Here is a 15,544-nt window from a genome sequence, read left to right as displayed (position 1 = left end):
CACACACTCTCTCACTAACACACTCATACACACTCTCACTAACACTCATACACTCTCTTATGCTCACTCTCAATAATACACACACTTTCTCACACTCTCACTCATACACACTCACACATACACACTCACACATACTCTCACTCTCACACACTCACACATACTCTCACTCTCACACACTCTTACTCTCACACACTCTCACTCATACACACTCACACACACTCTCACTCATACACACTCACACACACTCTCACTCACACACACTCTTACTCACACACACTCTCACTCATACACACTCTCACTCATACACACTCTCACTCATACACACTCTCACTCACACACACTCTCACTCATACACACTCACACACACACTCTCACTCACACACACTCTCACTCATACACACTCACACACACACTCTCACTCACACACACTCTCACTCATACACACTCACACACACACTCTCACTCACACACACTCTCACTCACACACACTCTCACTCATACACACTCTCACTCATACACACTCTCACTCATACACACTCTCACTCATACACACTCTCACTCATACACACTCTCACTCATACACACTCTTACTCATACACACTCTCACTCATACACACTCTCACTCATACACACTCTCACTCATACACACTCTTACTCATACACACTCTCACTCATACACACTCTCACTCATACACACTCTCACTCATACACACTCTCACTCATACACACTCTCACTCATACACACTCTCACTCATACACACTCTCACTCATACACACTCACACACACTCTCACTCACACACACTCACACACACTCTCACTCACACACACTCTCACTCACACACACTCTCACTCATACACACTCACACACACTCTCACTCATACACACTCTCACTCATACACACTCTCACTCATACACACTCACACACACTCTCACACACCAGTCGTTCATTGATTATGAATATTATTAGCATATATTATAATAATCTCTAATGCAGTGTAACACACTATACTAACCCAGGATTAACTAGACACACAGACACACAGACACACAGACAGAACACACATATATGATCATGAATAATATTGAATATTAGTGTATGTAATGTCCCAGCTATTAAATAATTATAAACATAAATCATAATCTTTGAGAATAAAGAAAGTAATATTTAATAAAGAATATCATTAACAATCATAAACAATATTTAATATAGTAATAATATATTTTGCACATAAACACAGTAAATCAGCTCACAGTGATCACCGTCATCTCTCAGTTTAATGACTTTTAAAGTCAATCATTATAATTATATTATCACCATGTTATACAGGAGTATAATGAGTGCAAGTGATTCTTATCCAAGTAAAAAAAAAAAAAAAAAGGCCGTTACGTACAAATAAAAAATAATTTAATTAGAAAGAAATAGATAAATAAACAAAATAAATAAATAAATGCGCTGTGAGGTGATTAGTGTGGCAATAGCATTAGCATGGCTAACTGTAAACTTACCAGGAGTCCTCACACTTTTACACACACACACACACTAACTTTTACCTCAGAGTGTGTGTGTGTGTGTGTGTGTGTGTGTGTGTGTGTGTGAGAGAGAGAGATGGCGGCGCTGAAGCGGAACTACCGGCCCTACCCTCTATAAACGCGTAAAAAGTGAAACATTAGACTTGAAAGTTGTGATTTTTCTCTAAAGTGTAATAATAAACATATAATATAATAATATAAAGTAAAGCGAAACCTGCGCGCGCGCTCCCGCTGGAAGTTTCCTCAGACCCGCACAGCAGCCGCAGTCCTGCACCGAGCGGCTCCGTCCATCGGCTCGTCAGCGGCGCCCCGGTGCACGATGGGAAACGGAGTCCTCCCTCCAGACAGGAAGTGTGGACACAACGCGCCGGAGAAATACAATTCCCATAAGGCATAATGAGCGGCTTCGCTTCCACATAGCGTTCACAAGTCGAGGAAACGGGTCGTGTTCTATACTCAGTCACACTTTATAAACTTTTAGGTTTTATTTAAAAACTTTACAAGAACTTTCAAGTCGGAAAGCGACCAGAACTATGATCACTTTAGAGCACTTAAAGATTTAAACTCTTCTTTATTACTACTATTCATGTTTTCACTTCCTGTGATTATTTGTTTTCCTTTTTTCATCGTACTTTAATTTCATACAATGTCAGTTTTATCAATACTTTATTATATTTGTAATATTTCACTACGGTATGATTGTTAAATGTTTCAGTAAACAATAAAACATAAATAAACAAAATACACTTTTAATATGTAACAATTTACAAACAAAATATAAACATTCGTATTGCAAAAAAAAAAAAAAATTAAATTACATCACTGAAGTATAAATCATTAATAAGTGAATTAGCAGGATTCCGTACCTGATGAGAGTAAAATTGTGGAATATCATATACATTTATTATTACACACATAAAGGATCACACAGCTGGAGTGTGTGTGTGTGTGTGTGTGTGTGTGTGTGTGAGAGAGAGAGAGTGAGAGGCGTACTCAGATCTCCGGCCTCTCACCTGTGCAGGCTCTGATTGGTCAGTCAGGGGGGCGGGGCTTACACCTAGTCACAAAGTGAGGCGACGAAAACCACATCATCACTTAAAGAAACTTTATTTTACAAAATACACACTTAAAAAGAAAAGCTGGGTTCCTGTTTAAACAGGACAGTGCACATTCTGCATCAAACACACACCATGACCGTGTGTGTGTGTGTGTGTGTGTGTGTGTGTGTGTGTGTGTGTGTGTGTGGAGTCACTGCTGAAACATCTCAGTGTTGTATACAGAGCTCTGAGCAAAGTGCAGGAAGGAGGACATGCGCCTCATTTCTTCTTCATGTCCTGTGTACAGCGAGGACAAAACCTGCAGAAAAGCACATGCCAGTGTTTAACATTGATGGTATAGATATACAACATCAATGTCTGTGTGTGTGTGTGTGTGTGTGTGTGTGTGTTTGAGAGGCTGCTGAGGGACTCACCATTTCCCTTTGGGTTTAGTCGTGAGACCGACACAAGCGAAGTGGAACCACTCAATGGGACACTGTTCAGAAAACAAACAGCACAAAACAAAGTTACAAAAACACACAAACAAGATGTAATCAATAATACAACATTATTACCTCATTGTTTATCATACTGACATGTAACTGTTTGTAAAGTGAATGTAAAATGAATGTAAATAAGTGTAAAATTGTGGGAGGAATTGGTGAAAAATGGTTTAATGGTGTATAAAATAATGGTAAATGGGTGTAAAGGTGTGTGTACAATTAGTGAAAAAGTAAATGTGTGTAAAATTTGTGTAGAGTATAAATTTAGTGCAAAATAGTTTTAAAAGTGTGTGTAAAAGGTTTGTGTAATATTGGTGTAAATGTGTGTGTAGAATTAGAAAGTGGTTTAAAACTGGCGTAAAAGTGTGTGTAAAACTGGCGTAAAGGTGTGTGTAAAACTGGCGTAAAGGTGTGTGTAAAAGGTTTGTGTAATATTGGTGTAAATGTGTGTGTAGAATTAGAAAGTGGTTTAAAACTGGCGTAAAAGTGTGTGTAAAACTGGCGTAAAGGTGTGTGTAAAACTGGCGTAAAGGTGTGTGTAAAAGGTTTGTGTAATATTGGTGTAAGTGTGTGTGTAGAATTAGAAAGTGGTTTAAAACTGGCGTAAAAGTGTGTGTAAAACTGGCGTAAAAGTGTGTGTAAAACTCGCGTAAAAGTGTGTGTAAAAGGTTTGTGTAATATTGGTGTAAATGTGTGTGTAGAATTAGAAAGTGGTTTAAAACTGGCGTAAAGGTGTGTGTAAAAGGTTTGTGTAATATTGGTGTAAATGTGTGTGTAGAATTAGAAAGTGGTTTAAAACTGGCGTAAAGGTGTGTGTAAAACTGGCGTAAAGGTGTGTGTAAAACTGGCGTAAAGGTGTGTGTAAAAGGTTTGTGTAATATTGGTGTAAATGTGTGTGTAGAATTAGAAAGTGGTTTAAAACTGGCGTAAAAGTGTGTGTAAAACTGGCGTAAAAGTGTGTGTAAAACTGGCGTAAAAGTGTGTGTAAAACTGGCGTAAAGGTGTGTGTAAAAGGTTTGTGTAATATTGGTGTAAATGTGTGTGTAGAATTAGAAAGTGGTTTAAAACTGGCGTAAAGGTGTGTGTAAAACTGGCGCAAAGGTGTGTCAAAGGTGTGTGTAAAACTGGCGCAAAGGTGTGTGTAAAACTGGCGCAAAGGTGTGTGTAAAACTGGCAGAAAGGTGTGTGTAAAACTGGCGCAAAGGTGTGTGTAAAACTGGCGCAAAGGTGTGTGTAAAACTGGCGCAAAGGTGTGTGTAAAACTGGCGCAAAGGTGTGTGTAAAACTGGCGCAAAGGTGTGTGTAAAACTGGCGCAAAGGTGTGTGTAAAACTGGCGCAAAGGTGTGTGTAAAACTGGCGCAAAGGTGTGTGTAAAACTGGCGCAAAGGTGTGTGTAAAACTGGCGCAAAGGTGTGTGTAAAACTGGCGCAAAGGTGTGTGTAAAACTGGCGCAAAGGTGTGTGTAAAACTGGCGCAAAGGTGTGTGTAAAACTGGCAGAAAGGTGTGTGTAAAACTGGCAGAAAGGTGTGTGTAAAACTGGCAGAAAGGTGTGTGTAAAACTGGCAGAAAGGTGTGTGTAAAACTGGCAGAAAGGTGTGTGTAAAACTGGCAGAAAGGTGTGTGTAAAACTGGCAGAAAGGTGTGTGTAAAACTGGCGTAAAGGTGTGTGTGAAACTGGCGTAAAGGTGTGTGTAAAACTGGCGTAAAGGTGTGTGTAAAACTGGCGTAAAGGTGTGTGTAAAACTGGCGTAAAGGTGTGTGTAAAACTGGCGTAAAGGTGTGTGTAAAACTGGCGTAAAGGTGTGTGTAAAACTGGCGTAAAGGTGTGTGTAAAACTGGCGTAAAGGTGTGTGTAAAACTGGCGTAAAGGTGTGTGTAAAACTGGCAGAAAGGTGTGTGTAAAACTGGCAGAAAGGTGTGTGTAAAACTGGCAGAAAGGTGTGTGTAAAACTGGCAGAAAGGTGTGTTTAAATCTAGTGTATAATTGGTGTAAAGTCTGTACACTATGTTGAGTGTAATCTGTGTAAAGCATGTATAAGTGTATGTGTGTGTGGGTGTGTGTGTGGGTGTGTGTGTGTGTGTTTAAACAGAAGATGTAGATGTGCTCACGTCAGCGTTGTCACAGCCAATCATCTCTCCGTATGACACCTGAGCACACAGACAGTAGGTGGGCTCGTTGGGGTCTACAGGCATGTCCAGAACATCAGACGAGTGAACATCCAGCAGAACATCACTGACCAGGCAGAAGAACAGAGACACAGCACTGATACACACTTAACTCACAACACATAAAAACACACGGGGACATACCACTCTGACATGGTGGGGGTCCGTCCTGATCACTTGTTATAATGAGTGTGATTTGTATTTATTTATTTTTGTTTGTGTAGTCTAATAAAAATGTCATCTTCAGGTCCTATGATGTGATCATTCTGTCCACACCAGGGTTCAGGAGAACATCTGATTATCTATTAATCATCCTTAATCATTTATATACTGTATATACTGTAGGTGGACTGAACCATTCTGGAACAACGGGGTGGAAGGGGATTAATCAGTCGTCTGGTGTGTGTGTGTGTGTGTGTGTGAACCTGTTTTTCTGCGCTTTGTGTTTGGGAGAATCATGATCAGAAGTGTTCTTCTCTCTCCCATTTCCTCCTCTTTTGTCCTTCATGTTCTTCTTCTCTGAAAACACACACACACACACACACACACACACACACACACACACACACACACACACACACACACACACACACACACACACACACACACACACACAGAGGTAAACTAATAGCTATAGACTGTGATTGTGTGTTATATACATTAGTTAGCATAAATAAATAATACAGCAGTAAACCTCCTGTAACTCATACTTTTGATCTTCTTCTCGTCTGAGCTCTCGCTGGAGTCCAGCTTGTCTTTCAACTCGTTCTCGAAGCGTGCAAGATCAGCGTCCAGACGCCGGATGTGTTTATCCACCTACACACACACACACACACACACACACACACACACACACAAGTTCAGTTCTATACCATTACTACTCTACCACCCACCCACACACACACCCACACACACACACCCACCCACACAAAAGTTCAGTTCTATACTATTACTACTCTACCACCCACCCACACACACACCCACACACACACACCCACCCACACAAAAGTTCAGTTCTATACCATTACTACTCTACCACCCACCCACACACACACCCACACACACACCCACCCACACACACACACACAAGTTCAGTTCTATACCATTACTACTCTACCACCCACCCACACACACACCCACACACACACCCACCCACACAAAAGTTCAGTTCTATACCATTACTACTCTACCACCCACCCACACACACACCCACACACACACCCACCCACACAAAAGTTCAGTTCTATACCATTACTACTCTACCACCCACCCACACACCCACCCACACACACACCCACCCACACAAAAGTTCAGTTCTATACCATTACTACTCTACCACCCACCCACACACACACCCCCACACACACACCCACCCACACAAAAGTTCAGTTCTATACCATTACTACTCTACCACCCACCCACACACACACCCACACACACACCCACCCACACAAAAGTTCAGTTCTATACCATTACTACTCTACCACCCACCCACACACACACCCACACACACACCCACCCACACAAAAGTTCAGTTCTATACCATTACTACTCTACCACCCACCCACACACACACCCACACACACACCCACCCACACAAAAGTTCAGTTCTATACCATTACTACTCTACCACCCACCCACACACACACCCACACACACACCCACCCACACAAAAGTTCAGTTCTATACCATTACTACTCTACCACCCACCCACACACACACCCCCACACACACACCCACCCACACAAAAGTTCAGTTCTATACCATTACTACTCTACCACCCACCCACACACACACCCACACACACACCCACCCACACAAAAGTTCAGTTCTATACCATTACTACTCTACCACCCACCCACACACACACCCACACACACACCCACCCACACAAAAGTTCAGTTCTATACCATTACTACTCTACCACCCACCCACACACACACCCACACACACACCCACCCACACAAAAGTTCAGTTCTATACCATTACTACTCTACCACCCACCCACACACACACCCACACACACACCCACCCACACAAAAGTTCAGTTCTATACCATTACTACTCTACCACACACACACACACACACCCACACACACACCCACCCACACAAAAGTTCAGTTCTATACCATTACTACTCTACCACACACACACACACACCCACACACACACCCACCCACACAAAAGTTCAGTTCTATACCATTACTACTCTACCACACACACACACACACACACATTCAGTTTTATACCATTACTACTCTACCACACACACACACACACACACACACACACACACACACACACACACACACGTTCAGTTTTATACCATTACTACTCTACCACACACACACACACACACACACACACACACACACACACGTTCAGTTTTATACCATTACTACTCTACCACACACACACACCCACATTCAGTTTTATACCATTACTACTCTACCACACACACACACACCCACACCCACACCCACATTCAGTTTTATACCATTACTACTCTACCACACACACACACACACACACGTTCAGTTTTATACCATTACTACTCTACCACACACACACACACACACACACACACACACACGTTCAGTTTTATACCATTACTACTCTACCACACACACACACACACACACGTTCAGTTTTATACCATTACTACTCTACCACACACACACACCCACATTCAGTTTTATACCATTACTACTCTACCACACACACACACACCCACACCCACGTTCAGTTTTATACCATTACTACTCTACCACACACACACACACACACACACATTCAGTTTTATACCATTACTACTCTACCACACACACACACACACACACACACACACACACACACGTTCAGTTTTATACCATTACTACTCTACCACACACACACACACACACACACACACGTTCAGTTTTATACCATTACTACTCTACCACACACACACACACACACACCCACACACACACACACGTTCAGTTTTATACCATTACTACTCTACCACACACACACACACACACACACACGTTCAGTTTTATACCATTACTACTCTACCACACACACACACACACACACACACACGTTCAGTTTTATACCATTACTACTCTACCACACACACACACACACATTCAGTTTTATACCATTACTACTCTACCACACACACACACACACACACACACACACACACACACACGTTCAGTTTTATACCATTACTACTCTACCACACACACACACACGTTCAGTTTTATACCATTACTACTCTACCACACACACACACACACACACACACACACACACACACCCACGTTCAGTTTTATACCATTACTACTCTACCACACACACACACACACCCACCCACACACACACACGTTCAGTTTTATACCATTACTACTCTACCACACACACACACACACACACACACACACACACGTTCAGTTTTATACCATTACTACTCTACCACACACACACACACACACACACACACACACCCACACACACACGTTCAGTTTTATACCATTACTACTCTACCACACACACACACACACACACACACACACGTTCAGTTTTATACCATTACTACTCTACCACACACACACACACACACACACACACACACACCCACACACACACGTTCAGTTTTATACCATTACTACTCTACCACACACACACACACACACCCACACACACACGTTCAGTTTTATACCATTACTACTCTACCACACACACACACACACCCACACACACACGTTCAGTTTTATACCATTACTACTCTACCACACACACACACACACCCACACACGTTCAGTTTTATACCATTACTACTCTACCACACACACACACACACACACGTTCAGTTTTATACCATTACTACTCTACCACACACACACACACACCCACACACACGTTCAGTTTTATACCATTACTACTCTACCACACACACACCCACACACACGTTCAGTTTTATACCATTACTACTCTACCACACACACACACACCCACACACACGTTCAGTTTTATACCATTACTACTCTACCACACACACACACACACCCACACACGTTCAGTTTTATACCATTACTACTCTACCACACACACACACACACACACCCACACACGTTCAGTTTTATACCATTACTACTCTACCACACACACACACGTTCAGTTTTATACCATTACTACTCTACCACACACACCCACACCCACGTTCAGTTTTATACCATTACTACTCTACCACACACACACACACACCCACACACACACGTTCAGTTTTATACCATTACTACTCTACCACACACACACACACACACACACACACACCAGTTCGTATATCTGCATGGCGAGCTGCACTTTGTCGTCGCTGAACTCTTTACACTTGCTGTACGCCAGTTCAATCCTCTTCAGGTGCTGCACACGTTCATCAGGAGACAGGTTCCTCACGTTCTTCATGTAGTCAGACGCCAGATCATCAATTTCCACTTTCTTCTCTGCGCACACACAACACACACATCAGTAGCTGCTCCAAGGATTGGAATGGAAGTGAAGAACAGCACTGTAATCATGCGCATGATGTGATGTTTGACCTGTATCTCTCTCTTACACACACACACACACACACACACACACACACACACACACACAGTTTACTCGATCATAAACCAAAGTGCACACCTTCAGTCCTGCTGTCCAGGTCAGTCATCAGGGAGAAGTTCCTCTGCAGCTCGAATGGAAGACCTTCGATACCTGCAAACCGGAAGTGGCGTTATAACATCACTATCTGTACAACAGCTCGGGAGATCAGTGTGTATACACACACACACACGTATTTTTTTAAGGTTACTGTAGTATAAACAAGTTTCATTATACGTTATGTTTATAAACAAATCCTGACACGCGCTTCTCTCCACATGATGCACCTTTTGACAGGTGTGCATTTCCGGTTACCGTATCCTGCTCCTGTGTGTGTGTGTGTGTGTGTGTGTGTGTGTTTCTGGCGTATGTCTGACTTACTGTCCAGGTAATGTTCCAGGTACATCGCAGTGGCCATGTTCCTCTCCCGCACCGCTCAGCTGCTCGGCTCCGCGCGCGCCAAATTCATCTGCCATCTGACGTCATATCCGCGCGCCGGAAGACAAGCGCACAGATCGTGGACACGCTGAAACGCTGCTTAATGTGATGAGACGGTGTTTTTAAAACACCAGACTCAATAAACACATCAATAGTAAAGCATAATGTGTTTACACAAGCAGTTTGGGCTTTTCGCGTTAAGCCACGTTAAGCATATTCCTGAAGTTTTCTAGACGAGAATAACGCGTGAAGGCCAATTAAACGCGTTACATTTGGATGTAGTCCACATGCGTGTCTGTACATAATACACTTTATTATTAATGTGATTACTGAGTTTGGTCTTTTACAGTCTTATCGCATTCAACCACGTTAAACATTTTCACGTTAAGTGTTTGAGTGTCCCCCTGATTACTTTTTGATTTTTACATCAGAATGCCCGGATAAGAGGCGTGTATGTGATTGGTCCAAACCCGCGCTGCTCTTTGGGAAATGTAGTTCAAAACCAAAACGGCGCTACAAATAAGTAATAAATTGATTTATTTACATTTTATAACAAAGATTTTATATATATTACACTTACACACACACACACACACACACACACATATGATAAGGCAATAACAATAAACTGAGCGAAAGCCGCAGTGTTTAGGTGATGAGGCGCTAGGGGGCGCTGCAGGGTGGCGGGACGTGGACGGAAATGGCGCTCACAACGTTGTCATAGTCCAATAAAGTGTCACGTGATGTCCTCTTTTATTAAAATATATTTCACATTCTTGATTCTTTTCCATATTAAAAAATAATAATTTGATAGACATTGCAGTGTGTTCAGAGCAACTGTCCTGCATCCTTCAGCCGCATCTGCTGCTCGATCATCAGGTCAAACTCCTGTCTTTCTCTACACACACACACACACACACAGTAAAGCTTTTTATTTTTGAGTGAGTTTAAAATCTGGGCTGATTCTCACACACGCACTGTTTACCTGTTGCTATGGCGAGGTCCTTGCCGATATTTCTCCTCTGCTTTTTCCAGAGAGACACTATCCACTGCAGCTATAGCAAAAATCAAGGCCTAACACACACACACACACACACACACACACACACACACACACACATCATCCTTGTACCCTTTCTTGCTTTCTCTCTTTCAGTATCAGTCTATAACAGTGTATGTGACAGTGATGAGAAGTTGTTGCTATAGTTACATACACACACTGTATATATATATATATAAATATATATAAACCCCAGGTTGTGTATTTCCCTCCTCTGCCTTCAGTGATGTTCCAATTCAACACTTAATGCCATCACTGTGACGCCACGTCCACAGAAACCATCAGTGTAATGGAGAAGTGCAGTAGAACAGAGCGCTGCATCACACACAGGATCTCATACAGTCATCACTAAAAGCTGAAAACACAATTCAACACGTCTCCTTTCACTGGAGTCACAACTGCACCTACATCATCTCATATTCCCCTCGTCACATCCCCCAGGCGTTCCCTGCGCTTCTGCACATTGTTTCTGTACATTACGGTTTTCCTGGAGATTTGAAATGAAGGCAAATTGTGTGTTTTTGTGCAAAAAAACAAAGAAAGAAAACACAAAAGTATAAACGGTTCATGACAAATCTTAACTGTTTAAGTGACTTTTCCTCACGATGGCCAGCTTTTCTTAAATCTCGTTATTGTGCTCATGACCAAATCAGTTTCTTCTCCTGAGTCAGTGGTCGTGGAATAAACCAGCTCTTAAATCCACATATGTGAGATTGTGCAGTTTGCTACAGATGCGGGTTGTGAGCTCTGACTAGTGACGCTCTCTGACCGTCCAATCGGAGGACGTGAAAATGCTGATGTTATTGTACACCTGCTAGATGTGTGTGTGTGTGTGTATACGTGTTTTGAAGGTCACCTCAGGGAAGAGGACATCGAGGATGAATTTGATCCGGTCAGAGTTCTCCAGTGCAGGATTAGCTTTAGCGGCGCTGGTAAACAGCCCATCCAGGTAGCGGTACACCTTGTCCACCTGCTCATCATCCTCCAGGTACATTTGCTCCAACATCGAGCGGCTGGAGCTGTGCAGAGCCTGCAGCCACCTGGACACCTCCTGACCACTGATCACTGCCTGCAGGACCACAAGAACATGGAGGAGCTGACACACACACACACACACACACAGCAGAATAAAGAGTGTGTTCTGTACCAGAAGGCGGTTCTCTGCTCCTTGTTTCCTGACAATAAAATCCACCAGTCTCTGGTTGGCACGTTTCCTGGCGGCCTGTGTGCGGTCAGGTAGAACTTTCTTCTCCATGTGGCCGTCCTGAAAGAGGTCTGGGTGTTCCTCAAGATCCTGAAGCTCACAGTCTCCATCCTGCTCCTCCATCAGGCTCTGGGTGGGAGACAGCAGATCTGACGAGGCCTTCAAGAACTCGCTCCTCAACGGGTAACCTGGTAATCACACACACACACACACACACACACACACACACAGTGAATACATTCACAATATTGAAAATAATTCAGCAACAAATGAAACAAAATGAATTAGGATTATGATCAGCTTACTGATATCATCTGCGATGTACTCAACGATTGAACCAACAAACGATCCACAACCTACACACACACACACACACACACACACACACACACACACGCACGCACGCACGTATAGTTCAAGGAGTTTACGCATCACATCTATTACAGTCTATATATTAAGCATTGGATCACTGCCTGTGTGTGTGTGTGTGTGTGTGTGTGTGTGTGTGTGTGTGTGTACACACCAAGGCGGATCCTGTAGTCTGATATGAGGTCCAAACAACATTTGATGGATTCACCGTACTTCTCTTTAGCGAGGTCCTACACACACACACACACACACACACACACACACACACACACACACACACACACACACACACACACACACACACACACACACACACACACACAGAGTATACATTTCTACAGACACTAATAATAATAATAATAATAATAATAATAAGTATTATTATAATAAACAGCAGTGAATTACCACGAAGCAGTGAAACTCCTCACAGTCAAAAGGCTTCAGCGTCCTCAGAGAAACCGATAAACTACATCAAGAAACACACACACACACACACACACACACACACACACACACACACACACACACACACACACACACCTTGTTATTGTTCTTGCAACACACACTTTGTGATTCAAAATATATAAGTAATAAGTATAACTGAAACAAACCCCACCCCTCCACACCCCCCCACGCCACTTATTTGTGCCATGAGCCAATCAGACGCAGAGATACATTTTTGCTAACGTCCATAATGAAGCAGCCAATCATGAAAAAGACCTGCTCAACCAATCGGAGAGCAGCAGGGCGGGGCTCAGGCCAGAGAGGCACACACACAGAGACGTCTCACACCGATGATCTCAAGAGTGATTGTGTGTGAGACGGAGAGTGTGTGTGTGTGTGTGTGTGTGTGGAGAGAGTGTGTGCAAACCAAAAATGCTGCAAGAACACACCCTCCCTCCTGCATTTGGCTCCTCCCACTTACCCTTTACACATCGTCTTCTTATTACACAGGAACTGATCAATAAACACTATACTCGCTTTCTTCGTCTTACGGTTCACACTCTTCACCTGAAGCACGCACACACACACACACACACACACGCACACGCACACGCACACACACGCGCACACGCACACGCACAATTAGTTACTTGTGTGTTTAGAGTCTTGTTTAAAAAGAGTACAGTGTTTGATGTTGATGATGAAGATGTACCATGGCTGGCCAGAAGGGGTATTTCCTCAATTTACACCACACACACAGCCCCTCTCTGATAGAAGGTTCTAGAAAAGAACACACACAATGGGATATTATATGCTGAGCAGTGTGTGTGTGTGTGTGTGTGTGTGTGTGTGTCTCACTTTGTCTGATCTGCTGTAAGAAACTGGGCAGCTCTTCTTCCTCCTCCTCGTCATCATCCTCTAGAGAGTGTGTGTGTGTAAGGGACAGCTTGTCCTCCTGTACACTCAGCTCGATGGACAGATCTGAGGAGGAGTGCGTCTCTTCTGGAACATAGTTACATCCCATAATATTCACCACACTCACATTGCTCACGTACACATTCTCTTGTGTTAGGAGTGTACCCTTTTCAGTACAGAGCTTTCGGTTTACAGTCCTTTTCACGTGCGAAACACAATCAGAGTTCCCTCAGGCACGTATTAAATGCCCGACCACGAGTCTGTTTAGTCTCCGCCTCGCACTTTTACTAAGGGTTCAGGCACATAGTGCAGACTTGGCCAAACAGGGAGACGTTGACAAAATATTAAGCCAATTGGCCAAAGGGGGGTGCTATAGTCCAAAAAAACATCATTCACATATTTTTGGCCACATCTCATCACCGTTTATTGTTGACTCAAAAAGTTTGATATCTTTGCAATACTTCTTTCAAAACAAAAAAAATGCCTATTGAACCATTCGCTCTACAAAGTCCCAGGAATGTTCCCAGTGAATATCAATAATAATAATAAAAAGTTTCACTTGCAGCTATATTTATTATTATTATAACTAAAGTGCAGAAGTAGAGAAATAAAACGCTTCATCAGTACCTGGCTCGTGGTGCTCAGAGTCCTGTAGCACAAAGCGCGTTCTGATTCGCTGGTGCACAGGAAGCTCCGCCTTCTCAGCCACACCTTTCTTTCTCTGGCGTTTAATGGGCGTAGTTTCACAGGCATCCCGTTCCGCCTTCTTCCTCCTCTTCCTCCTCGGCTGAACTTTAGGGATTTGAGATTTCAGACACTTTTTTGGGGACGTTCTCTGTTTGGGTGGTGGTGGGGGGAGGGGGAGGTCACATGGAGAGCAATTGGACCAATCAGCAGAGAGGAAGAGTGAATAATAAATGATTGGAATAGTAAGAGAGTTTACCGTGATGGGGCTGAAGTGCGGCTCGTTCGGCCGAGTCCTGCTGCGCTGCGGGGTGGAGCTGAGGCGGAGGTTGGGGCGACGTCCTCGCTTGGGCGTCCTCGGCTCCAGGGAGAGGGGTGTGTCCTGCTGAGAACTCAGACATGATAGTGTTGAGGTATCTTTAGCAGCTCTAGTAGATCTTTGAGGACGAGGTGGTGTTACTGTGGCTTTCTGCTGCTCAGTCTGCACCGAAACAGAAGCAGGAACACAAAATGATCTCGCGTCAGCGGTGCAATCTTCTCTCTTCTTAATCTTCTTCTTCT

General features: G+C 43.2%; 3 protein-coding genes across 4 annotated transcripts in view; all 3 read right to left on the bottom strand.

Moving 5' to 3' along the window:
* LOC310726620 (serine/threonine-protein kinase PAK 2-like) overlaps nt 1-1,927 on the bottom strand; it is a gene marked incomplete at its 5' end in the record, with an annotated part of 7,490 nt that extends 5,563 nt beyond the window's left edge. The window contains 2 exons of the mRNA XM_083542367.1: nt 1,016-1,025; nt 1,747-1,927. Of these exons, the coding sequence (XP_083398493.1) occupies nt 1,016-1,025; nt 1,747-1,927 (191 nt within the window). The remainder of the gene's footprint in view (nt 1-1,015; nt 1,026-1,746) is intronic.
* Nucleotides 1,928-2,265: 338 nt separating this feature from the next.
* Nucleotides 2,266-10,457, bottom strand: ing5b (inhibitor of growth family, member 5b). Its single transcript, XM_083540723.1, has 8 exons — nt 10,251-10,457; nt 9,912-9,983; nt 9,561-9,727; nt 5,951-6,056; nt 5,666-5,759; nt 5,184-5,307; nt 3,004-3,065; nt 2,266-2,888 (listed from the first exon to the last, which is right to left on the bottom strand). Exons 1-8 carry the CDS (start codon nt 10,285-10,287, stop codon nt 2,849-2,851), a joined length of 702 nt encoding a protein of 233 aa, XP_083396849.1. The 5' UTR covers nt 10,288-10,457; the 3' UTR covers nt 2,266-2,848.
* A 370-nt stretch (nt 10,458-10,827) lies between these two features.
* The window catches only part of LOC310725684 (PWWP domain-containing DNA repair factor 3B-like), an 8,426-nt gene continuing 3,709 nt past the window's right edge, over nt 10,828-15,544 (bottom strand). For both annotated transcript variants that reach the window (XM_083540695.1, XM_083540696.1), the window contains exons 2-13: nt 15,243-15,544; nt 14,927-15,134; nt 14,243-14,386; nt 14,097-14,164; nt 13,866-13,951; nt 13,346-13,406; nt 13,095-13,170; nt 12,877-12,927; nt 12,515-12,759; nt 12,224-12,436; nt 11,293-11,381; nt 10,828-11,205 (exon numbers count right to left, since the gene is read on the bottom strand). The exon at nt 15,243-15,544 is cut by the window's right edge. In XM_083540695.1, coding sequence (XP_083396821.1) covers nt 11,136-11,205; nt 11,293-11,381; nt 12,224-12,436; nt 12,515-12,759; nt 12,877-12,927; nt 13,095-13,170; nt 13,346-13,406; nt 13,866-13,951; nt 14,097-14,164; nt 14,243-14,386; nt 14,927-15,134; nt 15,243-15,544 — 1,613 coding nt within the window. In that variant the 3' untranslated portion in view covers nt 10,828-11,135. The remainder of the gene's footprint in view (nt 11,206-11,292; nt 11,382-12,223; nt 12,437-12,514; nt 12,760-12,876; nt 12,928-13,094; nt 13,171-13,345; nt 13,407-13,865; nt 13,952-14,096; nt 14,165-14,242; nt 14,387-14,926; nt 15,135-15,242) is intronic.

Source organism: Silurus aristotelis, assembly GCF_946808225.1.
Source record: "Silurus aristotelis genome assembly, chromosome: 5".
In the NCBI taxonomy this organism is placed as follows: Eukaryota; Metazoa; Chordata; class Actinopteri; order Siluriformes; family Siluridae; genus Silurus; species Silurus aristotelis.
The sequence above is the reverse complement of the archived record's forward strand: the minus strand, read 5'-3'. Positions and strand labels throughout refer to the sequence as shown.

What these genes read in the sequence shown, in the direction of transcription:
- ing5b (XM_083540723.1), bottom strand. Translation starts at nt 10,287, where the DNA reads ATGGCCACTGCGATGTACCTGGAACATTACCTGGACA. An exon ending in AGACGAGAAGAAGATCAAAA is followed by an intron (nt 5,760 to 5,950) that starts GTATGAGTTACA and finishes GTGTGTTTTCAG; the next exon opens with AGAAGAAGAACATGAAGGAC. An exon ending in TTGGCTGTGACAACGCTGAC is followed by an intron (nt 3,066 to 5,183) that starts GTGAGCACATCT and finishes TTTTCTGAACAG; the next exon opens with TGTCCCATTGAGTGGTTCCA.